The sequence below is a fragment of the Anomaloglossus baeobatrachus genome, chromosome 6, assembly GCF_048569485.1.
Source record: "Anomaloglossus baeobatrachus isolate aAnoBae1 chromosome 6, aAnoBae1.hap1, whole genome shotgun sequence".
In the NCBI taxonomy this organism is placed as follows: domain Eukaryota; kingdom Metazoa; phylum Chordata; class Amphibia; order Anura; family Aromobatidae; genus Anomaloglossus; species Anomaloglossus baeobatrachus.
The window spans coordinates 540,518,145-540,544,569 of record NC_134358.1 but is presented as its reverse complement, the minus strand read 5'-3'; the positions used below and the strand labels follow the sequence as shown (position 1 = coordinate 540,544,569).

At 49.3% G+C, this 26,425-nt stretch overlaps 1 protein-coding gene across 1 annotated transcript in view; it reads left to right on the top strand.

Annotated features, from left to right (window-relative positions):
* DBF4 (DBF4-CDC7 kinase regulatory subunit) overlaps positions 1-26,425 on the top strand; it is a 95,362-nt gene that overhangs the window by 14,182 nt on the left and 54,755 nt on the right. The window contains exons 6-8 of the mRNA XM_075315609.1: positions 13,404-13,454; positions 13,562-13,631; positions 22,108-22,193. Coding sequence (XP_075171724.1) covers positions 13,404-13,454; positions 13,562-13,631; positions 22,108-22,193 — 207 coding nt within the window. The remainder of the gene's footprint in view (positions 1-13,403; positions 13,455-13,561; positions 13,632-22,107; positions 22,194-26,425) is intronic.

The following is a 26,425-nucleotide window of genomic DNA, read 5'->3' as shown; positions in this document are numbered from 1 at the left end:
CCAGAGGTTATTCTGCTTCGCAGTTCAGGGTTCCCACTACCAGTTCAGTCCTTTCTTTCGCTCTTGCCTCAATGGCCCAGTATGTTCACGAAGGTCATGGCGGCCGTGATGAGTCTTCTTCCCAAAGAGATAGGAAATGATTACTATCTTGACAACCTGATAATAGCTCTGTCCTACTTGGATACTTGCGAAAGCCTACAGATCATGCCCATGTGACTTGGTTGGCTTATTAACACAGCAAATTTGTTTCTGGTCCCGATCGAGCGCCTAGTCTTCCTACTAATGTTAATCGACACCACCAGGGTTTACTTTCCAAACCAATAGATTTCAGGTCTCCTTGGGATTTCTCACTCGGGTATCCTTTGTTTTGCTCCCCTTGGCTCTGCATGATTGTGCTAGGCAAGATGGAGGCTGTTCCCTTTATTCAGTTCCGTACGCTGGCCCTCCTATCAGCTTCAGACAAGAGACTTTCCTCCCGGGACCATCCCATTGTTCTATTTATCTTTTTTCGAGTGAGACAGTCTCTGCCCTGGTAGAGTCTGCCTTCTTTCATTTGACGCAGGACCTCATTTCTCCCTATTCACTGGCAGATTGTCACAACGGATGTCGGCCTCCTCGATTTGGGGAGTGGTTTCCTGTCTCCCACAGTTCAAGGCCGCTGGGACTCTTGGGAGACCTCTCCCTCTATCAACATCCTGGAATTCAGAGTCATCAACCTCACTCTTCTCCACTGGCAGAACCTGCTAACAGGCCACCCAGTGCGTATTCAGTCTGACAGTGCCATTTCTCGGGAGAATGGTCTCTTAACACGTTCGTGTTTAACCAAATCGACCTGATAGCGGCCGTCACGAAGAACAAAGTTCCTCAATTCCTGTCCAGATCTTGCGACCCTCTGGCAGTCGGATGAGATGCCCTGTTCCATCTCCTGTACCTATTTTCTCCACTCCCTCTGATTTCCAGACTCATCAAGAAGATGAAAGTGGAGGGGGTACCAGTCATCTTTGTAGCTCCAGGCTCAGATGAGCTTGGTACGTTGAGCTAGTCAACTTGTTCTCAAATGTCCACTGGAAACTTTCGGATTGCCCAGACCTACTCTCGCAAGGTCCCCCTCTTCCACCAGAATTCTCACTCTCAATTTAACGGCATGACTGTGGAAGTTGCAGTCTTAGGCCAGAATCGCACTTGCTAGTGCCTTGCGTGTAATTCGCGCGAGTCTCTCATAGTAGAACCCGGCTTGGCCGCACACTCCCCTGACAGGAGCGGGTCGGTTGCATGTATCTCTATGCAGCTCAGACGCTCCTGTATGCATAGTGTGCGGCCAAGCCGGGTTCTACTATGAGAGACTCGCGCGAGTTACACGCGATGCACTAGCAAGTGTGATTCTGGCCTTAGGCTGTGGCCACACGAGCGTATGAAATCCGATGCAAGTGCATCGGATGCGACCCTCTGTTCCCGCTATGCTGCAAGTGTAAGCCGAGTGTCATGCCACTGTGATCTGATCCTGCAATCAGATCACAGCTGCGGAGGACCAGGAGGAATTAATCTTCCTATCTCCTCCATTGCCAGCTGATACGATTATCGCACTGCACTTCAGTATCATCTGAGTGCAGTGCGATGTTTCACTCGCACCCATAGATTTGTATGGATGCGAGTGAAATTAGATCGCATTCCACCTGCAGCATGCTGTGACTGTTTTCTCACTCCGATTTAGGGCTGAGAAAATAATCACAAATTGAAACGACCCCATAGAGTAACATGGACCTGAGTGGAATGTGATGATTTTTGTGTTGTTGTGTGTTGTTTTTGTTTTTATTTATTTAATTTGCTAGTGTGAGGACAGTCCCCATAATATTTATTTATTTTTATATTCCCTCACCCCCCACCCTTTTTCCCTTCTCTCTTGGCCTTTCTACAGTCTGGCCTAGAGCCTGGGTTGTCTCTCAGTATTCTCAGAGTTAAGTTTCCACATTTTGATTACTGTTCCAACAGAGCTTGGCCTCTCATCCTCGGGTCAAGACCTTTCTACAGTGAGTGGCTCGCTTGATTCCATCATATTGTCACTCTGTGGGACCTTAACCTAGACCTGAGTGTTCTTCAGGGCTCTCCCTTCGAACCTATTCGTGACTTGTTTCTTTCCTGATTGCAGTCACCTCTGGCAGGTCTCAGAATTAGCATCCTTTTCGTACCGCTCCCCCTTTTTTTTTTTTTTTTTTTTTTTTCTTTTTATACGCCACCAGGATAAGGTGGTCTTATGACTAGTCCCACAGCCTCTCCTTTCTATCTCAATGAGGACATCGCCCTTCCATTTTTTTGTCACTTTCCTTTACATCACCTGGAACAGTTCCTACACAAGCCAGATCTTCAAGGTCTTGTCTATACCCCTCTCAAACAGTTTTTTCTTCGTTCTGATTTCTTTATGATTCCCGAGGGTCGTAACAAGGGACTTCCTGCTTCCAGGTTCACCATTGCTCACTAGATCCGCTTTGCCATTCTGGTGGCATAGCCAGTCATGAATAGACCACCCCCACCAGGAGTGAAGGCTCCCTTCACTCATGCGGTGGAAGCTTCCTGGGCCATTCACCACCAGGCTTCTGCAAGGCTGCTACCTAGTCTTCCCTTCATAACTTTTCTAAATTCTACAAGGTGCATACCTACATTTCGGCTGATGCCTAGGCAGGAAGGTTCCACAAGTGGCGGTTATCAGTGACTTAACCTGATCTGGCCACGTTTTTCTGTTCAATCCATAGGGACTGCTTTTGCATGGCCTATGGTTATCTGTGTGCTCCAATGAGGCAATAGAAAAAAGAGGATTTTGGGTACTCACCGTAAAATCCGTTTCTCTGAGCCTTCATTGGGAGACTCAGCACCCGCCCTTGTTTGTGCCAGCTTAATGTTTTGTTATTGTGCTTCTCATACTGCTTTTATCAATAACTGGCTTTGTGCCAGCTGGTTAGTATACAAAGCTGCGGAGAAACCAACTTCTTCTTTTCTTTTTTTTTTTTTTTTTTTTTTTTTATGCCTCGTGTCTAGAGATGAGCGAATCTTTGGAAGTTCAGTTCAGAGGGTACTGTTGAACTTTATTTACAAACACCAGATCACAATACTAATACGTTGCGGGGGTGTGACAGCACCCCTGCCTTTTATCATGGGGGGTCTTAAGGGCGCTTTATGCCAGCGTCACACAGGGTGATATGTCGGCGGGGTCACGTCGTAAGTGACGCACATCCGGAATCGTTTGACATATTGTAGCGTGTGACAGCTACGAGCGACAGTGAACGAGCAAAAATACTCACCTTATCGTTGCTTGTTGACACGTCGCTCATTTTCAAAAAGTCGTTTCTTCTTCTGTGCTCCGTTTGTTCATCGTTCCCGGGGCAGCACACATCGCTCCGTGTGACACCCCGGGAACGATGAACACAGCTTACCTGCGTCCCGCTCATCTCCGCCCCTCCGCTTCTATTGGGCGGCTGCTGTGTGACGCCGAATGTCCCTCTCCCTTCAGGAAGAGTATGTTCGCCGCCCACAGCGAGGTCGTCTGGGAGGTAAGTGTGTGGACTGGGGTTAACGACTTTGTGCGCCACGGGCAACTAATTGCCCGTGACGCACAAACGACGGGGGCGGGTGCGATCGCACGATAAATCATCCCGTGTGATGCCGGCATCACACGCTGCGATATCGTAACGATATATCGTCGGGGTCACGTCGGTAGTGACGCACATCCGGCACCGTTGCCGACATCGCAGCGTGTAACACAAATGAGCAATGATCAACGAGCACAAAAACATGAAAAATCGTTGCTCGTTGACACGTCGCTCATTTCTTTTATATCGCTGCAGCGACAGGTACGATGTTGTCGTTCCTGCGGCAGCACACATCGCTATGTGTGACACCACAGCAGCGACGAACATCTCTTTACCTGCCACCACCGGCAATGTGGAAGTAAAGAGGTGGACGGGATGTTTACGTCCCCTCATCTCCGCCCCTCCCCCTTCTATTGAACGGCTGCCGTGTGACGTCGCTGTGATGCCGCACGACCCGCCCCCTTAGGAAGGAGGCGGATCGCCAGCCAGAGCGACGTCGCAGGGCAGGTAAGTCCGCGTGACGGGTTAGCGATGTTACGCGCCACGGGCAGCAATTTGCCCGTGTTGCGCAACCGACGGGGGTGGGTACGCTCACTAGCTATATCTGTACAGATATCGCAGCGTGTAAAGTACCCTTAGGGGTACTTTGCACGTTGCGACATCGCTACTGCAATATCGTCAGGGTCAAATCGAAAGTGACGCACATCCGGCGCTGGTAACGACGTCGCAACATGTAAAGCCTAGAAGCGCCGATAAACGATCGCAAAAGCGTTGAAAATCGGTGATCTGTGTAGTGTCGGACATTTTCATAATGTCGCACCAATAGGAGATACGATGTTGTTCCTCGTTCCTGCAGCAGCACACATCGCTGTATATGACACCGCAGGAACATCTACCTCCTTCACCGCCAATGCGGAAGGAAGGAGGTGGGCGGGATGTTACGTCCCGCTCATCTCAGCCCCTCCGCTTCTATTGTCCGCCTGCCCTGTGACGTCGCTGTGACGCCGCACGACCCGCCCCCTTAGGAAGGAGGCGGTTCGCTGGCCAGAGCGACGTCACAGGGCAGGTAAGTGCGTGTGAAGCTGCCGTAGCGATAATGTTTGCTACGGCAGCTATCACAAGATATTGCATGTGCGACGGGGGCGGGGACTATCGCGCTCGGCATTGCTAGCATCGGCTAGCGATGTCGCAGCGTGCAAAGTACCCCTTAAGTGTTGATGAAACAAACCATGCACGTTGACCATTCATGTGGGGAAGGGGGTTGCATTTAGATTAGAAATATACAAAGATAAGCCTTGTATCGGGCACCTGTCACACAGGCATGTGTAGTCCACCACGCCAGCTTACAGCCTATTGGTCACACCAAGGGGGGCTGCCCAGAACAGGGTACACCCCACTTCCTTATATTAAAACGCAGAAAGACTTAGTAGATATTTTGTCCAAAATACAAAAATTTGCAACCCCATCACATATCCTCATTTTCTAGTAAGGATATAGCAGTAAAAGGATATAAAGAAATAGATCTTGGGACAAAACCAGCCATATGTACCTATACCTGGTCACATTACTAATGCAGTGCAGGATGCTGGAGACCCCACGATAAAGGCGAAGGCAGCACAGGTACCAAACACTGATGAACATCCATTCATTCATGAGGGGAAGGGTGGTGGTTGATTGGTATTATAAATGCACATGGCTGTCTTGCTATGCATTAATAATGTGACCAGGTAATGGTATTATGACTGTTGTTGTGCTTTGATGTTATTTTGTGTTTATGTCCTTTTTACTGTGACTTTTAATTGTAATGCAAGGACTCACAAGACACGGAGGACCATTGCCGCAGATTGAGCTTGCATATTTTGAACAAAATATCAGCTAAGAGCTCATGCATAATTTTCATCTTTGTAGGATGCAGTGAGACCTTGTACTATTGGTGCGGGATATTGGAGCATATGACCTTGTGGGGTGCTGGGCCGCCGTCTGTGGCAATAGTATGGGTGTAACCGACAGGTTGTAAGCTAGCACTATGCACCACATGTATGTGTGACCTGTGTGCATTTATAATATTAAGCAACCGCCCACTCCATGAATGTTAGGCATGTAAATGATTGATTCACCAGTATTTCTTTGTCGCTCCTAATTGGGAGACCCAGACAATTGGGTGTATAGCTATGCCTCCGGAGGCCACACAAAGTATTACACTAAAAGTGTAAAGCCCCTCCCCTTCAGCCTATACACCCCCCGTACTGCTACGGGCTCATCAGTTTTTATGCTTTGTGCGAAGGAGGTCAGACATCCACGCATAGCTCCACAGCTTAGTCAGCAGCAGCTGCTGACTATGTCGGATGGAAGAAAAGAGGGCCCATAACAGGGCCCCCAGCATGCTCCCTTCTCACCCCACTTTTGTCGGCGGTGTTGTTAAGGTTGAGGTATCCATTGCGGGTACGGAGGCTGGAGCCCACATGCTGCTTTCCTTCCCCATCCCTCAATTAGGGCTCTGGGTGAAGTGGGATCCCATCGGTCTCCAGGCACAGGAGACCGTGCTCCATCCACAGCTCCTGAGGACCCTGCTGGATAGGAGCCGAGTATCGTTCAGGGACATGGCCCTGCTACTTGGAGGTACTCTGTGTCCCCGTGGGGACTGCGCACAGCAACACTCCAGCATTGCTGGGTGTGCTAGTGCACCGGGGACAGCAGCGCTGGCTGCATGTGTGCCACTATACACTCAGCGTCGCTGAGTGTATTTGTGTAGGGGGACTGCCGCGCTGACCGCCGCTGCCATGGTTATGCCTGCGGCGCGGCTGGGACTGTTAGTGCGCCGGGGACTTCCGCGCCGACCGCGCTTATACGGCGGCCGCGCTTATAACTATAGTCCCCGGCTTCTGCGGCCTAGTCTCATTCTTTTCCCGCCCCCAGCCCTGCCAGTCAGGGGAAGGGCGGGACGCTGTACAGGTCGGCAGCACTGAGGGCTGGAGCATGCTTTGCATACTCCACCCCCCTCACTCTGCACAGTGGGGCACCAGTTCCCGCACTTTTCGGGGTCACGCCCACGGCTCCCTCCTCTCCCCAGGACGCTGGCAGCCATTCCTCTCAGCTCTGCTAACGCTGGAGAGGAGAGACAAGCTCAAAGAGACCCAGGCAGGAATTCTGGTGCCCACACAAACGCTTTGCGCAGGCGGTAAGCAGCACCTGTGGTGCTGGCCCCACTAGTGCAGAAGTGTATTTATAGTTTATATGATTATAGTCTATACTTTACACTGTATGGTGCACTGTTGATTTGTGGCTATTTACCCTCCTGTATTGCTCAGAGGAGACAACAGCATGTCGTCCACAAATAGCAAGGGTGCCATGGCACAGACTTACTATGCTGCCTGTGCAGCATGTACGGCTATACTGCCGGCAGGTTCCACTGACCCTCATTGTGTGCAATGCTCGGCCCCTGTGGCACTTTCTCAGCCGGAGCCTCTGCTAGGGGTGGCCCAGGGAGAACCACCTGTTAACACTGTCCAGGTGACAGGGACGGAGTTTGCAGTTTTTACTGAAAGACTTTCTGAGACTATGGCTAAGATATTAGAAGCCTTGCAGTCCAGGCCGGCATCTCAAGCCAGGGGCACTGTGGAATCATTGTCCCCTGGTTCCCCTCAGTTGGAACAGCAATGTCTTCCCGGGGTGTCTCATGGATCCCAGGGTGAGGTCTCTGACACGGACCGCAGCCCCAGACCGACTAAGCGAGCTCGCTATGAAATTCCCTCGACATCATCACAATGTTCAGGGTCTCAGCGAGAGGACTCTCTGTATGATGAAGCGGAGGTAGCTGATCAGGATTCTGATCCTGAAGCCGCTCTCAACCTTGATACTCCTGATGGGGACGCCATAGTGAATGATCTTATTGCGTCCATCAATGAAATGTTGAATATTTCTCCCTCAGCTCCTCCAGTGGAGGAGTCAGCTTCTCAGCAGGAGAAATTCCGTTTCAGGTTTCCCAAGCGTACAAAGAGTATGTTTCTGGACCACTCTGACTTCAGAGAGGCAGTCCAGAAACACCGAGCTTATCCAGATAAGCGTTTTTCCAAGCACCTTAAGGATACACGTTACCCTTTTCCCCCTGACGTGGTCAAGGGCTGGACTCAGTGTCCCAAGGTGGATCCTCCAATCTCCAGACTGGCGGCTAGATCCATAGTTGCAGTGGAAGATGGAGCTTCACTCAAGGATGCCACTGACAGACAGATGGAGCTCTGGTTGAAATCCATCTATGAAGCTATCGGCGCGTCTTTTGCTCCAGCATTCGCAGCCGTATGGGCACTCCAAGCTATCTCAGCTGGTCAGGCGCAAATTGACGCACGCACGTACGTCTGCGCCGCAGGTGGCGTCCATAACCTCTCAAACGTCGGCATTTGCGTCCTACGCTATTAATGCTGTCCTGGAATCTGCGACCCGTACGGCGGTTGCAGCCGCCAATTCGGTGGTAATACGCAGGGCCTTGTGGCTGCGGGAATGGAAGGCAGATTCGGCTTCCACAAAGTGCTTAACTGGATTGCCATTTTCTGGCGACCGTTTGTTTGGTGAGAGATTGGATGAAATCATCAAACAATCCAAGGGAAAGGAAACATCCTTACCCCAAGCCAAACCAAAAACACCCCAACAGAGGAGGGGACAGTCGAGGTTTCGGTCCTTTCGGGGTGCGGGCAGGTCACAATTCTCCTCGTCCAAAAGGCCTCAGAAGGATCAGAGGAACGCCGACGCATGGCGGTCTAAATCACGCCCTAAAAAGACCGCCGGAGGTGCCGCTACCAAGGCGGCTTCCTCATGACTTACGGCCTCCTCACACCGCATCCTCGGTTGGTGGCAGGCTCTCCCGCTTTTGCGACACCTGGCTGCCACAAGTAAAAGACCGTTGGGTGAGAGACATTTTGTCTCACGGTTACAGGATAGAGTTCAGCTCTCGTCCTCCGACTCGATTCTTCAGAACATCTCCGCCTCCCGAGCGAGCCGAGGCTCTTCTGCAGGCGGTGGGCATTCTGAAGGCAGAAGGAGTGGTGGTCCCGGTTCCTCTTCAGCAACAGGGTCACGGTTTCTACTCCAACCTGTTTGTGGTTCCAAAGAAGGACGGGTCCTTCCGTCCTGTTTTGGACCTAAAACTGCTCAACAAACACGTAAGGACCAGGCGGTTCCGGATGGAATCCCTCCGCTCCGTCATCGCCTCAATGTCCCAAGGAGATTTCCTAGCATCGATCGATATCAAGGATGCTTATCTCCACGTACCAATTGCTCCAGAGCATCAGCGCTTCTTGCGCTTCGCCATAGGAGACGAACACCTTCAGTTCGCGGCACTGCCGTTCGGCCTGGCGACAGCCCCAAGGGTTGTCACCAAGGTCATGGCTACAGTAGTTGCGGTCCTCCACTCTCAGGGTCACTCAGTGATACCTTACTTAGACGATCTGCTGGTCAAGGCACCCTCTCAAGAGGCATGCCAACACAGCCTCAACGTTACTCTGGAGATTCTCCAGAGTTTCGGGTGGATCATCAATTTTCCAAAGTCAAATCTGACACCGGTCCAATCACTGACATATCTTGGCATGGAGTTTCATACTCTTCCAGCGATAGTGAAGCTTCCGCTGGACAAACAGCGTTCACTACACACAGGGGTACAATCTCTCCTTCAAGGTCGGTCACACCCCTTGACGCACCTCATGCACTTCCTGGGGAAGATGGTGGCAGCAATGGAAGCAGTCCCTTTCGCGCAGTTTCACCTGCGTCCTCTTCAATGGGACATCCTACGCAAGTGGGACAGGAGGCCGACGTCCCTAGACCGGAACGTCTCCCTCTCTCAAGCAACCAAAGCTTCCCTTCGGTGGTGGCTTCTTCCCACCTCATTATCGAAAGGGAAATCCTTCCTACCCCCATCCTGGGCGGTGGTCACGACGGACGCGAGTCTGTCAGGGTGGGGAGCAGTCTTCCTCCACCACAGGGCTCAGGGTACGTGGACTCAGCAAGAGTCCTCACTTCAGATCAATGTTCTGGAGATCAGGGCAGTGTATCTTGCCCTAAAAGCGTTCCAGCAGTGGCTGGAAGGCAAGCAGATCCGAATTCAGTCGGACAACTCCACAGCGGTGGCTTACATCAACCACCAAGGTGGGACACACAGTCGGCAAGCCTTCCAGGAAGTCCGGAGGATTCTGCTGTGGGTGGAAGCCACAGCATCCACCATATCCGCAGTTCACATCCCGGGCGTAGAAAACTGGGAAGCAGACTTTCTCAGTCGCCAGGGCATGGACGCAGGGGAATCGTCCCTTCACCCGGACGTGTTTCAGGAGATCTGTTGCCGCTGGGGGATGCCGGACGTCGACCTAATGGCGTCACTGCACAACAACAAGGTCCCAACATTCATGGCTCGATCTCAAGATCACAGAGCTCTGGCGGCAGACGCCTTAGTTCAGGATTGGTCGCAGTTTCAGCTTCCTTATGTGTTTCTTCCTCTGGCTCTGTTGCCCAGAGTGTTACGCAAGATAAGGGCCGACTGCCGCCGCGCCATCCTCGTCGCTCCAGACTGGCCGAGGAGGTCGTGGTACCCGGATCTGTGGCATCTCACGGTCGGCCAACCGTGGGCACTGCCAGACCGACCAGATTTGCTGTCTCAAGGGCCGTTTTTCCATCTGAATTCTGCGGCCCTCAACCTGACTGTGTGGCCATTGAGTCCTGGATCCTAGCGTCTTCAGGATTATCTCAAGAGGTCATTGCCACTATGAGACAGGCTAGGAAACCAACGTCCGCCAAGATCTACCACAGGACGTGGAAAATATTCCTGTCGTGGTGCTCTGCTCAGGCGTTTTCTCCCTGGCCATTTGCCTTGCCCACTTTTCATCTCAATCAGGACATCTCCTTACCCTCGTTTTGTCCTCATCCAGTTCACCAATGTGAAAAGGATTTGCACTTGTTAGATCTGGTGAGAGCACTCAGACTCTACATTTCTCGTACGGCGCCCCTGCGCCGCTCCGATGCTCTCTTTGTCCTTGTCGCTGGCCAGCGTAAAGGGACACAAGCTTCCAAATCAACCCTGGCTCGGTGGATCAAGGAACCAATTCTCGAAGCTTACCGTTCCTCGGGGCTTCCGGTTCCCTCAGGACTGAAGGCCCATTCTACCAGGGCCGTGGGAGCGTCCTGGGCCTTGCGACACCAGGCTACGGCTCAGCAGATGTGTCAGGCAACTACCTGGTCGAGCCTGCACACTTTCACGAAACACTATCAGATGCATACCTATGCTTCGGCAGATGCCAGCCTACGTAGGCGAGTCCTTCAGGCGGCAGTTGCCCACCTGTAGGACGGAGCCGTTACGGCTCTATTATGAGGTATTATTTACCCACCCAGGGACTGCTTTTGGACGTCCCAATTGTCTGGGTCTCCCAATTAGGAGCGACAAAGAAGGGAATTTTGTTTACTTACCGTAAATTCCTTTTCTTCTAGCTCCAATTGGGAGACCCAGCACCCGCCCCTGTTTTTGTATACACATGTTGTTCATGTTAAATGGTTTCAGTTCTCCGATATTCCTTCGGATTGAATTTACTTTAAACCAGTTTATAATTTTTTCCTCCTTCTGGCTTTTGCACCAAAACTGATGAGCCCGTAGCAGTACGGGGGGTGTATAGGCTGAAGGGGAGGGGCTTTACACTTTTAATGTAATACTTTGTGTGGCCTCCGGAGGCATAGCTATACACCCAATTGTCTGGGTCTCCCAATTGGAGCTAGAAGAAAAGGAATTTACGGTAAGTAAACAAAATTTCCTATATATATATATATATATATATATATATATATATATATATATATATATATATATATATATATATATATATATATATATATATATATATATATATATATATATATATATATAATATATATATATATAATAATTTATTTTTCACTATTTTCATTGCTTTAAAGGGAACCTGTCAGCAGAAATTTCGCCGAAAACCTAAAAGATTCCACCTCTGCAGCTCCTGGGTTGCATTCTAGAAAGGTCCCTGTTATTATTGTGCCCAATGTGAGACCAAAATAAAGACTTTATAAAGTGGTACCTTTTTGTATTCAGATACTGTAAATGTGACACGGGGGCGGGCTCTCTGGCGTCCGTTATTCTGCCCCCTGGTCCTGTATGCCGCCCCCCCATCGCTCCTTTCCATAGCTGATGCACCGCCCACTGCTCCAGCCATCCCCGCGCATGCCCAGTGCCAGTCTCACGGGACTGAGCAGTGTGACCGCTGGTGACGTGTGCGCAGGCAAGTGATTATGGGCGGGGCTGTGATTATCAGCAAGTACCCGCCCATAATCTCGTGAGCGCGCAAACCTCACCAGCGGTCACACTGCGCTCAGGGTAGTGCTAGACTGTATGGGCTGCTTCCAGGGATGACGTCCCTTGTGTCACGTGATAGGGGCGTGTTCAAAATACTATCACGTGACAAAAGGGACGTCATCCCTGGAAGCAGCCCATACAGTCTAGCACTACCCTGAGCACAGTGTGACCGCTGGTGAGGTTTATAAGTCTTTATTTTCGTCTCACATGGGGCACAATAATAACAGGGACCTTTCTAGAATGCAGGCCAGGAGCTGCAGAGGGGGAATCTTTTAGGTTTTGGGTGAAATTTCTGCTGACAGGTTCCCTTTAATCATCCTGACCTGTATATATATATATATATATATATATATATATATATATATATATATATATATATATATATATATATATATATATATATATATATATATATATATATATATATATATATATATATATATATATATATATATATATATATATATATATATATATATATATATATATATATATATATATATATATATATATATATATATATATATATATATATATATATTATGGGTGGGATGTTTCATTAATAATAATATTATTTATTATTATTATAATAATCTTTTTTTTTTTTCTTCTTCTTCTAATACCGTTTCACACATCCGGCATTTTTCCGCTTCCGGCACGCTCCAGTACAGTGTAATACATTACAATGGCATCACGGCAACTTCCGATCACATGCTGTCATATGACCGGAGCTTGCCGTGTTGCCATTGTACAGTATTATTTATTTATTTTTATTTTTTTTTTTTAAATCGGGTTCATTTTTATTTAACAGCAAAATTATACAACACATAAAATACATTCCCCCAGAAAAATATCACAGAAAGGGGAAAAAGCTTTAGTCAGAAAAACTACACAAATTACATAATAAACAATGCACCCGTAGTCCACGTCTCCTTTCAATATGGGTCACAAAGTGCATATTATTTCCCAATATATTCTCCATAGTGTAGATTACCCAGCATCTTTATGACATTATATAATATATTCTATATTCCAGCAATACGCATATCACCCTATTTGAGTAAGTAAATTTGTTAGCCCATTGTACAGTATTAACACTGTACTGGAGTGTGCCGAATCCAGCAAAATGCCGGATGTGTGAAACTGCCCTTAGTTTTTTTTGTTTTTTTTTTTTATTTCTGGCACTTTTATATGATAGTGTCATTAAAAAAACACTCAATCCGTTAAAAATCAAGCCTTCATATAAAAATATAGACTTGCTCCGCCTAGCCTCAAACCCACACACACCCACGTTGCCCATTCAGGAAGGGGTTAATGTTCTGATATCACGTATTCCAGTCAATTATTAGTTTTCATCAATTATAGTTTTTGTTTTGTTTCATGATATTTGGCAATGTACAGCTGTGCCGATTATACCTGTATCTCCAGGAGGTGATACATTTGCTCATTATGTGTTGGTATTTTGTTTGCAGAAAGATGTGAGCAGAGGAAAGTCATTACTTAAAAAGGTGATAAATGAGCAGGTGAGTCAGTAACTATATATAATTTATTTATTTATTTTTTTAAGTCAATGACTGAAGTTTTTATTTTCAACAATTACCAGTATTCTAATAGTGTTTCTTATTAACAGGAAATAATTTCCAAAAACAGCATTTTGGCCAGCGCATTAAACTGGGGAGTCCGTATATTACACTTGGACGGTAAGAAACCTGCGTTCCTGGATGATTTACATTCAAAATATAAGATCTCTTATCTCCCTCTGATGTCATCTGTGGGGTGAGAGTAGGACACGTTCATAGAAATTGTTTGGTCAGTAGCCACCCAAATTGATTGGATTGAACCCCAACTTTTATGAGTGCTTTTTAGTAAAAAAATGGGTTTCTTTAGGGCGGCACGGTGGCTCAGTGGTTAGCACTGCAGCCTTGCAGCACTGGGGTTCTGGGTTCTAGTCCCACTAAGGACAACATCTGCAAGGATGTTCTCCCCGTGCTTGCGTGGGTTTCCTCCGGGTACTCCGGTTTCCTCCCACACTCCAAAGACATACAGACAGGGACTCTAGATTGTGAGCCCCAATGGGGACAGTGCAGTCAATGTATGTAAAGCACTATGGAATTAATAGCGCTATATAAATGAATAAAATTATTATTTATTATTATTTATATGTCCTATGCCCTGGGACTCTACTTCTGGTTTTGCTCAAAAACCAAAGTGCAAACTTACAAGACCCTCTCCAAATAAATATATAATTATTGGGGAGGGGGGAGGAAGAGGGGTTGTAACTTTGTCCTGCGGTTTTTACTTCTGAGTGTGGCTAAAGATAAAAAAATAACCACTAAATTATCATGTTGTGTCTTCAGAAAAACATATTGCAATAAAAAAAAAAATACAATAATAAAAAACAAAAATATCAAACTTCTCAGACTTAATGGGAGTACTCCACTGAGGAGAGCAAAGTCAACTTTCAAATTCATATAAAATAAACTGCTTTTATTTGGTATATATAATGGTGCCTCCAGTGTAGAGGGACATGCAGTAAGGGCACACTGCAACACAACAAATAATAGTAGAAAAGTAAATAACAAATATATTGTACTTAGAACCTACTGAATGTTTGTTTTTGTATTTCAGTTGTAAGGTTGTAGAAGAACATATAAGCAATTTCATTTGTATTCTTATCATAGTACATTTTCTTCATTCATTTTGCTGGTCTACGAGAAATCCCAAACTGCTGTGCGCACGTTGCATTTTTTTTTTTTTTCTTTTTCCTTACAGGTTTGCTGCAGAATTTCGGCAGCAAAACGAATTATCGTGTTACTTCTTTCTTCATCGTTCCTTATGAGAGACCCAGACCATGGGTGTATAGCTTCTGCCTCCGGAGGACACACAAAGTACTACACTAAAAAGTGTAGCTCCTCCCTCCGAGCATATACACCCCCTGGATGACCAAATCTAGCCAGTTCAATGCTTTGTGTTCAGGAGGTCACACACACATGCATTCTCATCTGATTTTTGATTTCAAAGAGTTGGAAGAAAAGCGGGTCCAAGCTGGACTCCCGGCATGTCCCTTCTCACCCCACTGTGTCGGCGGTGCTGTTAAGGTTGATTTTACAAGGCTGGAGCCTTACATGCCGCGCTCCTTCACCATCCCTCGGGCTCTGGCTTGAAGTGGGAGCCATCACGGTTCTCTCTGCCTTGCAGGAGACCGGTCGCCATCCGCGGCAGGACCCTGCCGGACGGAGCGCTCACCCCTCAGGGACCTGGCCCTGCGTCTCATAAGCTAAGTATTGAGACGTTATTGAAGGGTCCCTTGTGCATTTATTGTGGGGAGAGTGTGTTATTTCACTGTGCTGTGATTTCCGGCCGGTTCTCTGGTTTTCTCCTGAGAACCGCGCCGAGGGTGCCTGCTCGTCGGCCGCATGAGAAAATCTAGGCCCCGACTTTGGCTGCGGCCTAGTTTCGTTTTCACTGCCCCTGCATGTCAGTCATGCAGGGGGACAGTGCGGCGCCGCCCACCGGCCGTTCAGCTCAGGGGAGGACACTCCTCTCTGAGGAGATGTTTCCCTCCCCTGTATTTCTCCTTGGCCCTCCGGTTCCCGCTCTTGGACTATTCCCCGCCCCCCCTCCTCACTCCGGCGCCATTTTATCAGCGTTCACACACTGATCGGCGCTGGCTGCTGCAGCTCTGCATCTGTCTGGGGGTCCAAGCTGTGGAATCCGGAGGGCACACAAAACGGTCTGGTAAGCCACAACCTCTGGTTGTGGACTTTATTATACACTCTCTGGGGGTCATTCTGAAGGAGTGTGTTCTTTACTGCAGAGCCTCCACCTCAGCAGCATGTCTCTCACTAGGAGCAAGGCTGCAAGGCTTTACTCTATATGCACTGCATGTAAGCTCATACTGCCTGAACCGAGCACATATCCACATTGTGATGCCTGCTCTAACATGGTGGTGCCTCAGCCTGGAGTCTCCCCAGGGGTCCCTCCGGCTGCTCCAGCCCCGGTGGCTGAACCCCCGGCTTGGGTAGCATCGTTTTCTAAAGCTATCTCCCAGTCCTTTGCCGACTCCATGGGACAGCTGTCCCGGACTCTGCTGACCATGCATCAGCCCCCTTCTCAGGGCGCCTCTGCTGCTCCGACTCGCTCTGCAGAGCTCACAGAGGATTTTTCATCTGTTCCCGGACCCCGTCCTCCTAAACGGAGACGCAGGGACTCTTCTCCTTCCTCGTCCCACGGCTCTGATTCACGAGCTGAATTGCAGGGCGAGGAGGATGCCTTTACTGTGGGCTCGGACGCTACCTCTATGTACCCCATTGATCTATCTGAAGGTGATGCGGATGTTAGTGACTTGATTGCGTCCATTAATTCCGTACTGGACCTCAATCCACCAGTGTCAGAGGAACAAGCCTCTCTGGTAGAAAAACACCAGTTTACCTCACCTAAGAGAGCAAGGAGTATGTTTTTTAACCACTCCAGTTTTCAGGCCACTGTGACCAAGCCCAGGGCCTGTCCTGACAAACGCTTCCCAAAGCGTAGTTCTGATGACCGTTTTCCCTTTCCACCTGAGGTGGTCAAGGAGTGGGCTCATTCACCAAAGGTAGATCCTCCGGTGTCTAGAATCTCAGCCCGGACAGTTGTATCTGTGGCCGATGGCACCTCACTTAAGGATCCCACTGACCGCCAGGTTGACCTTCTGGCCAAATCTGTATATGAGGCGGCAGGGGCCTCGTTCTCCCCGTCTTTTGCAGCAGTGTGGGCTCTTAAGGCCGTCTCTGCTTCTCTGGCGGAGATACATTCCCTCACCAGGGACTCTATGCCCGAAATGGTTGCCTTAACTTCCCAGGCTTCGGCTTTTTCATCCTATGCCATGTCTGCCATTCTGGAGGCTTCTCACCACACGGCCGTGGCTTCTGCTAATTCCCTCGCGATCCGCAGGATCTTGTGGCTTCGAGAGTGGAAAGCAGACGCTTCTTCCAAGAAGTACCTTGCTGGGCTCCCCTTTGCTGGGTCCCGGCTGTTCGGTGAACAACTCGATGAAATTATTAAGGAAGCTACTGGCGGGAAGAGTACTTCCTTGCCACAAACCAAAACCAGGAAACCTGTCCAGGGCAGGAACCAGTCGAGATTTCGTTCCTCTAACTGGTCATCCTCTAAGCCCTCAGCCTCGTCCACTAACTCAGCCAAGGATCGAAAACCCAGCTGGCGCACGAAGCCGCGTCCTCAGAAGAGCGGAGGAGCCGCTGCCACTAAGGCAGCCTCCTCTTGACTATCTGGCTGCGCCAGCAACGTCCTTGGTCGGTGGCAGGCTCTCCCACTTTGTCGACGTGTGGTTTCAACACGTCTCCGATCAGTGGGTGCGGGATATCATCTCCCACGGCTACAGGATAGAATTTTCTTCCAGCCCGCCAAACAGATTTTTTCTCTCAACTCCCCCCTGCTCCAAAGCCGCCGCCTTCTCTCAGGCCGTGGCATTCTTGCAGGCCAACGGAGTAATTGTACCGGTTCCCGCCCGGGAACGGTTCAGAGGTTTCTACTCAAACCTCTTCCTAGTCCCCAAGAAGGACGGTTCCTTCCGGCCCATCCTGGATCTCAAGCTTCTCAACAAGCATGTTCAGGTGCGGCACTTTCGCATGGAATCTCTGCGATAGGTCATTGCCTCAATGACCCAAGGAGATTTTCTAGCATCCATCGACATCAGAGATGCCTATCTGCATGTGCCAATTGCAGTTTCACACCAGCGTTGGCTACGTTTTGCAATCGGAGAGGAACATTTCCAATTCGTGGCTCTCCCCTTCGGGTTAGCCCCTCGTGTATTCACCAAGGTCATGGCAGCAGTGGTTGCGGTTCTGCACCTCCAGGGGTTGGCAGTGATTCCTTAACCTGGACGACCTTCTAGTCAAGGATTCATCCAGTGCAGACTGTCAGCGGAGTGTCTCGCTCACTCTCGCCACGCTTGTTCAATTCGGGTGGCTTGTCAATCTGCCCAAGTCCACTCTGACCCCGACCCAGAAACTTACGTACCTAGGGATGCAATTCGAGACTCTGCCGGCACTTGTGAAGCTGCCCTTAGTCAAACAGCAGTCCCTTCATCTGGCGGTGCGCTCTCTGTTGAAGCCCCGCCGTCATTCCATCAGGCACCTCATGCAGGTGCTGGGTCAGATGGTGGCGTCAATGGAAGCGGTTCCCTTTGCCCAGTTCCATCTGCGTCCTCTACAGCTGGACATTCTCCGCTGTTGGGACAAGCGGTCCTCTTCCTTGCACAGGCTAGTGGCTCTGTCGCCACAGACCAGGAGCTCTCTTCAGTGGTGGCTTCGGCCCCTCTCTCTGTCCCAGGGACGCTCCTTTCTGGCCCCGTCCTGGGTGATTCTCACCACGGATGCCAGTCTATCCGGCTGGGGAGCAGTGTTTCTCCACCACCGAGCACAGGGCACTTGGACTCCGTCCGAATCAGCCCTCTCGATCAATGTGCTGGAAATCAGAGCTGTGCTCCTAGCTCTCGTAGCCTTTCACCACCTGTTGGCGGGCAAGCACATTCGAGTCCAGTCAGACAACGCGACAGCAGTTGCCTACATCAATCACCAGGGCGGGACTCGCAGCCGCCTAGCAATGTTGGAGGTTCATCGTATCCTTCAGTGGACGGAGGACTCCAAGTCCACCATATCCGCAGTCCACATCCCAGGCGTAGAAAACTGGGAGGCAGATTATCTCAGCCGTCAAACCGTGGACAGCGGCGAGTGGGCCCTGCATCCGGCAGTGTTCCGGTCAATCTGCCGCAAGTGGGGCACTCCGGAAGTGGATCTAATGGCATCCCGGCACAACAACAAGGTCCCGGTTTACGTGGCTCGCTCCCACGATCCTCAGGCCTTGGCAGCGGACGCGCAGGTTCAGGATTGGTCCCAGTTCCGTCTGGCCTACGTGTTTCCCCCTCTAGCTCTCTTGCCCAGAGTCCTGCGCAAGATCAGAATGGAGGGCCGTCGGGTCATAATCATTGCTCCAGACTGGCCCAGGCGAGCTTGGTACCCAGACCTGCTCTGTCTGTCCGTAGAGGTGCCGTGGCATCTCCCGGACCGCCCAGACTTTCTCTCACAAGGTCCGTTTTTCCGCCAGAATTCTGCGGCTCTCAGATTGACGGCGTGGCTCTTGAGTCCTGGATCCTGACGGCTTCAGGCATTCCTTCCGAGGTCATCTCCACTATGACTCAGGCTCGGAAGTCTTCCTCGGCCAGGATTTACCGCAGGACTTGGAGAATTTTCCTGTCCTGGTGTCGCTCTTCCGGCCATGCTCCTTGGCCGTTTTCCTTGCCGACCATCCTGTCCTTTCTACAGTCCGGTCTGCAGCTAGGACTATCCCTCAATTCCCTCAAGGGACAGGTCTCGGCTCTGTCAGTGTTGTTCCAGCGGCGTATCGCCCGACTGGCCCAGGTGCGCACCTTCATGCAGGGCGCATCTCACATCATTCCGCCTTACCGGCGGCCTCTGGATCCCTGGGACCTTAATCTGGTCCTCACGGCCTTACAGAAACCCCCCTTTGAGCCTCTTAGGGAGGTTTCTTTGTTTCGACTTTCACAGAAAGTGGTCTTTCTGGTGGCCATAACTTCTCTCAGGAGAGTCTCTGATTTGGCTGCGCTTTCTTCGTGGTCACCCTTTTTGGTTTTTCACCAAGACAAGGTGGTTCTCCGTCCCACTCCGGACTTTCTCCCTAAGGTGGTGTCTCCTTTCCACCTTAACCAGGACATTTCATTGCCTTCCCTTTGTCCGGCCCCTGTGCATCGCTTTGAGAAAGCGTTGCATACTTTAGATTTGGTGCGGGCGCTCCAGATCTATGTGTCACGCACCGCTGCTCTTAGGCGGTGCACCTCTCTTTTTGTGCTGACCACAGGTCAGCGCAAGGGTCTCTCGGCTTCTAAACCGACCCTAGCTCGTTGGATTAGGTCGGCCATATCCGATGCCTACCAATGTTCTCAGGTGCCTCCCCCGCCGGGGATTAAGGCGCACTCGACCAGAGCTGTCGGTGCCTCTTGGGCTTTCAGGCACCAGGCTACGGCTCAGCAGGTCTGTCAGGCTGCCACTTGGTCTAGTCTGCACACCTTTTCGAAGCACTACCAAGTGCATGCTCATGCTTCGGCAGATGCGAGCTTGGGCAGACGCATCCTTCAGGCGGCTGTCGCCCATTTGTGAAGTTAGGTTTTGCCTACTTCTCAGTTTTCTGTTTATTTCCCACCCATGGACTGCTTTGAGACGTCCCATGGTCTGGGTCTCCCATAAGGAACGATGAAGAAAAAGAGAATTTTGTTTACTTACCGTAAATTCTTTTTCTTATAGTTCCGACATGGGAGACCCAGCACCCTCCCTGTTGCCTGTTGGCAGTTCTTGTTCCGTGTGTTTTCACCGGCTGTTGTTGTAGACAGAGGTTCCGGTTATTCCGGGTTTTACTCTATCTCTACTTATGGGTGGATGTCCTCCTTCAGCTTTTGCACTAAACTGGCTAGATGTGGTCATCCAGGGGGTGTATATGCTCGGAGGGAGGAGCTACACTTTGTGTGTCCTCCGGAGGCAGAAGCTATACACCCATGGTCTGGGTCTCCCATGTCGGAACTATAAGAAAAAGAATTTACGGTAAGTAAACAAAATTCTTTTTTGGTGTTTGTTTTTTTTTTCCCCCCAGAAGGTGATTTTCGCTGGAGAAACAAATCCGCAGTGTGCACACAGCCTAAAGAGTCCAGATAGAATCCACTTTTTGTGTTCAACATAACATAATATCTGTCGTTTTTATATTTTTTTGAAAATCAATAGTTTGTCATAAATATTATATAATATACTATACTGTTTTTATATACACAGTATAGTAATAATACAAGATGACACCAATAGTATAGATAAATACCTAATCAATGCTAATGCTCAAACATTATATGAAGTGCATGTTTGTGCCTTTTCACTTATAAAAACATAGCAGAGCATTGTGACAAGAGCATGCAGAAAAGTTCAACAGCGCAGTGACTGAATGTCAGAAATAAGAGGCCGAAGCTCAGAAAGTGCCGTGTGCATTGTAAATATATAAAGCTCAGTGTATGTATGTGTATGTATGTATGTATGTATGTATGTATGTATGTATGTATGTATGTGTATATATATTTATTTATTTTATTTTATTTTATTTTTTTCTCTATTTGTGTCATACTTTCATACTTTATGCCTGCTGCCTGTCCCTCTATCTACACTGGAGGCACCATTTAATCTGAGATTACATTACATGCATCTAATAAAAACTATTTCATTTTGCATTGATTTGAGTGTTTGTTCCCTTTTTTTTTATTTTTTTTTTTTTTTCAGCAGAGTATTCCCATTAAGTATGAGAAGTTTGTGCTCTTTATGTATTATAAAATTTTGATGGTGAGACTTTGGATATTAACTTTCAACCCCCCCCAAAAAAAAAAAAATACAAATCAAATATTTTGCTACTGTATTGGGGTTTTTTTTTTGTTTTTTGTGTTTTTGTTTTTTTTTTCTTTTCTTTTTTCTCCTCCAAACTTACCAAATGGCTCCAGGGATATGACTTGGTGCTAATTTTTGTTTTCTTTTGTCTTTTTTTTTTTTTTTTTTTTTACCAAGGGGGCAGGGCAGCCTAAAGCCATGCCCACTTTTGTGAAGATCATAATCAAATTTGTACCCAAAAAGCATTTAAGATCGATAAAGTAGTTTTATCACTAGATTTCTCCATACAAAACACCTACATTTTATTACATAGAATGGTTAGTCCTGATGGGGCTGGTATGCTTGCTTTGAAAAATCCATGACCTTATCAGCTGTATATTGGTTACTAAAATGAGCATTTTAATAAGAGCTAAAACGTTTTGAAAATACAGGTCAGAATAGCTGTATAATCCATTTTAAAGTAAGTACACCGGCCTCCTCAGTTGTAAGAAATTGTATTGTATTGTAAAATCTAGTGACCGCTCCACTAATGAACAAATCATTATGTTAATAGTTACACGGACCGAATATTCTGACAATAATGGTTGGGTTTATACTCTGAGTCTTACTATGTTGTGTTCCGTGCGTTGTTGGCACCAGAGGTTTTCTGACTTGCTGTGTAACATGTATGATTGATTCCTCCTCTGAAATGATCACATCAGACTTATAATTGGACTTTTGTACTATTTCTATGTGAATTTTTCAGAAGCCAAAACCTATATAGACCAAAAGAAGAGATTGTTGCTACCAGTGGAGAAAAAGGAAAAATCTGAGTTTCTCACGAAGTATCTAGTAAGTTCAGTTTCATTATTGTACTACGTTTTTACTCAAACTTATCATTAATATTACATGATAAAAGTGGGGATCATTTTACAGGAGCGCACCACTCTCCTGCCTTCATGGGGCATGGTGTTTTCCTGGAGAATGACAGCTGGGCTGAGTGTCCTGCCTGTGCCGCCGGCCCAAGCTATGCACCTTCTGAATCTGCAGACACAGGGCAGCTGTGGCCTTACAGCACTGGAAGAACACAGGGGGATTACCGGGAACCTGTTACTACTTTTTTGGCTATAAGCTGCGGCCACCACCACCGGGCTCTTATATACAGCATTCTAACATACTGTATATAAGAGCCCAGGCCGCTGTGAGAACATAAACACTTTATAATACTCGCCTAACGGTTGCGCGGTTGGCCATATGGGCTTGTCCGGTGCCGGCACCGCCTCTTTTGGCCATCTTTGTTCTTCTCTAACCACGGTGCATGATGCGCCTAATGTCATCCACACTTGCCGGCATTCAGGTCCTTAGCAGGCGCACTTTGATCTACCCTGAGCAAGTGTTTTTTATGTTCTACACAGCGGCCTGGGCTCTTATATACAGCATGTTAGAATGATGTATATAAGAGCCCGGTGGTGGTGGTGGTCGCAGCTTATAGGGCAAAAAAGTGGTGACAGGTTCCCTTTTAAAGCGTTTGAAATCTCTCTGGAAAGGAGCATGCAACTGTGGTGCTTCTGTCTAGAAGCTCGACCACCTTTTGATAGAGCAGCAGTGACTGGTATCCTAGGGAGGAGTACACTTTAAAATTAAAAATCCCTCTGAACGGAGAGGCTTTTTTGATAAGAGGTAAATTGCAAACTGGTCTGTGCAAATGCAATTTTACCTATTTTATGATTGAGATAACTCCTTTTAAATAAGAGCTAGTTTATTTGTTCTTCACGGTGCGTGGTTTCGATACTTGCAATTTCTTTATCGTTCCTTTGGGAGACCCAGACCTTGGGTGTTTAGCTTCTGCCTCCGGAGGACACACAAAGTACTACACCTAAAAGTGTAGCTCCTCCCTCTGAGCCTATACACCCCCTGGTGAGCCAGTCACAGCCAGTTTATCGCTTTGTGTTCAGGAGGCACACATCCACACATGCATTCTCATATGATTTTTTTCTTTTTTGGAAAGAGCTTGAAGAAGTGCGGGTCCACGTCTGGACCCCCGGCATGTCCCTTCTCACCTCTCTGTGTCGGCGGTGTTGTAAGGTTGATTTCCAAGGCTGGAGCCTTACATGCCGTGCTCCTTCACCATCCCTCCTGGGCTCTGGATTGAAGTGGGAGCCAGCGCGGCCTCCATGCCTGGCAGGAGACCGGTCTCCGTCCACAGCCCCTTAAGGATTCTGCTGGACCGGAGCACTCATCCCCAGGGACTTGGCCCTGCGTCTCAGCAGCTAAGTACCTGAGACGTTCATATGTTGGGGGTCTCTGTCCTTTATTGTATGGGGAGAGTGTGTTTGCTGTGTTTGTTTTGGCATTTCCGGCGGGTCCTCTGGCTTTCGCCCGAGAACCGCGCCGATGGTGCCTGCGCGTCGGCCTCGCTGCTCAAATTTAGGCCCCGGCTTCGCCGGAGGCCTAGTTTCTGTTACCTGCCCTCGCATGTCACTCATGCAGAGGGACAGGCACGGCTCCTCCCGGCGGCCGTCCTGCACAGGGGAGAGACACTCCCCACTGCTTGTGCGTGACTCCTCCCCTGCAGGTCTCTATGGCCCTCCAGTTCCCGCTTTCCTACAGGGACGTCCCCGTCCCGCCCCCTCTCTTCGCTCCGGCGGCCATTTTCTTGGAGGGTTCACTCTGCGCTGGGCCATCCTGCACTCTGCATCCGTGCTGAGGTGCTGTGCATTGGGGGTCTGGGCTTCGGGATCTGGAGGGCACACAACACCGCTTCCAGCGGTCTGGTAAGCCACAGCCGGTCTCTGGTTGTGGACCTCTGTATATACTCCCTGGGGTTCATTCTCTTGTAGAAGCTGTCCCCACTCCAGCAGCATGTCTCGCAGGAGGAGCAAGGCTCCAAAGTTTTATACTGCATGCGCTGCATGTAAGCTCCTGCTGCCTGAACAGAGCACCTATCCACATTGTGATGTCTGCTCTAACTTGGAGATGCCACAGCCTGGAACCTCACCCCCAGTGGTCTCTCAGGCTGCTTCTGCACCTGTGGCTGAACCCCCGGCCTGGGTAGAGTCCTTCTCCAGGTCTATCTCCCAGTCATTTGCTGAGTCCATGGGACTTCTGTCCAGGACTTTGATGAATATGCATCAGCCCCCTTCACAGGGTGCCTCTAATGCTCTTGCTAAGGGTCCTTTAGGATCCCTATCCTCTGACCTCCGTCCACTGGAGCTCACAGAGGATTCATCATCAGGGCACAGACCCCGTCCTCCTAAGAGGAGCCGCAGGGTTTCCTCTCCCTCCTCATCCCGCGGCTCTGATTCAAGAGCTGACTCGCAGGATGAGGAGGATGCCTTTACAGGGGGTTCGGAGGCTAACTCCATGTGCCCCATTGATCTTTCCGAGGGTGACTCAGAACTTAGTGACTTGATTGCTTCCATTAATTCTGTACTGGATCTTAATCCGCCAGTATCAGAAGAGCAACCCTCTCTGGCAGAAAAGCACCAGTTTACCTCGCCTAAGAGAGTAAAGAGTGTGTTCTTTAACCACTCCAGTTTTCAGACCGCTGTGACCAAACCTAGGGCCTGTCCTGACAAACGCTTCCCAAAGCGTGGTTCTGATGACCGTTTTCCCTTTCCACCTGAGGTGGTCAAGGAGTGGGCTCACTCCCCAAAGGTAGACCCTCCGGTGTCTAGGCTCTCAGCCCGGACCGTTGTGTCGGTGGCTGATGGCACTTCCCTTAGGGATGCCACTGACCGTCAGATTGACCTTCTGGCCAAATCCGTGTATGAAGCGGTGGGGGCCGCGTTTTCCCCAACTTTTGCAGCAGTGTGGGCCCTCAAAGCCATCTCTGCTTCTCTAGAGGAGATGCATTCCCTCACCAGGGAATCTATGCCCGAGATGGTTGACTTAACTTCTCAAGCTTCAGCTTTTTCTTCTTATGCCATGTCTGCCATGCTAGAGGCTTCTCACCGCACTGCGGTGGCTTCGGCTAATTCCCTCGTTATCCGCAGGATCTTGTGGCTTCGAGAGTGGAAGGCAGATGCTCCTTCAAAGAAGTACCTTGCTGGACTCCCTTTTGCTGGGTCCCGGCTATTCGGTGAACAGCTGGATGAAATTATTAAAGAAGCTACTGGCGGGAAGAGTACTTCCATGCCACAAACCAAAACCAGGAAACCTGCCCAGGGTAGGATTCAGTCGAGGTTTCGCTCCTTTCGTTCCTCCAACTGGTCGTCCTCTAAGCCCTCCGCCTCGTCCGCTAACTCAGCTAAGGACCAGAAATCCAACTGGCGCCCAAGAGCGCGTCCACAGAAGACCGCAGGAGGTCCTGCCACTAAGGCAGCCTCCTCGTGACTCTGCCCGCTCCGGCGACGTCCTTAGTCGGTGGCAGGCTCTCCCACTTTGGCGACACTTGGTTTCAACAAGTCTCCGATCAGTGGGTGAGAGATATCATCTCCCACGGCTACAGGATAGAATTCTCTTCCAGCCCGCCAAACAGATTTTTTTCTCTCAACTCCCCCCTGCTCCAAGGCCGCCGCCTTCTCACAGGCCGTGGCAGCCTTGCAGGCCAACGGAGTCATTGTACCAGTTCCCGCCTGGGAACGGTTCAGAGGTTTTTACTCAAACCTCTTCCTAGTTCCCAAAAAGGACGGTACCTTCCGGCCCATCCTGGATCTCAAGCTTCTCAACAAGCATGTTCGGGTGCGGCACTTTCGCATGGAGTCTCTGCGATCAGTCATTGCCTCAGTGACCCAAGGGGATTTCCTGGCGTCCATCGACATCAGAGATGCCTATCTACATGTGCCAATTGCAGTTTCACACCAGCGTTGGCTACGCTTTGCAATAGGAGAAGATCATTTCCAATTCGTGGCTCTTCCCTTCGGGTTAGCCACGGCCCCTCGGTTATTCACCAAGGTCATGGCGGCAGTGATTGCGGTCCTGCACCTCCAGGGGTTGGCAGTGCTCCCTTACCTGGACGACCTTCTAGTCAAGGCTTCATCCAGCGCAGACTATCAGCGGAGTGTCTCGCTCACTCTCGCCACTCTAGCCCAATTCGGGTGGCTTGTCAATCTTCCCAAATCCACTCTGACTCCGATCCAGAG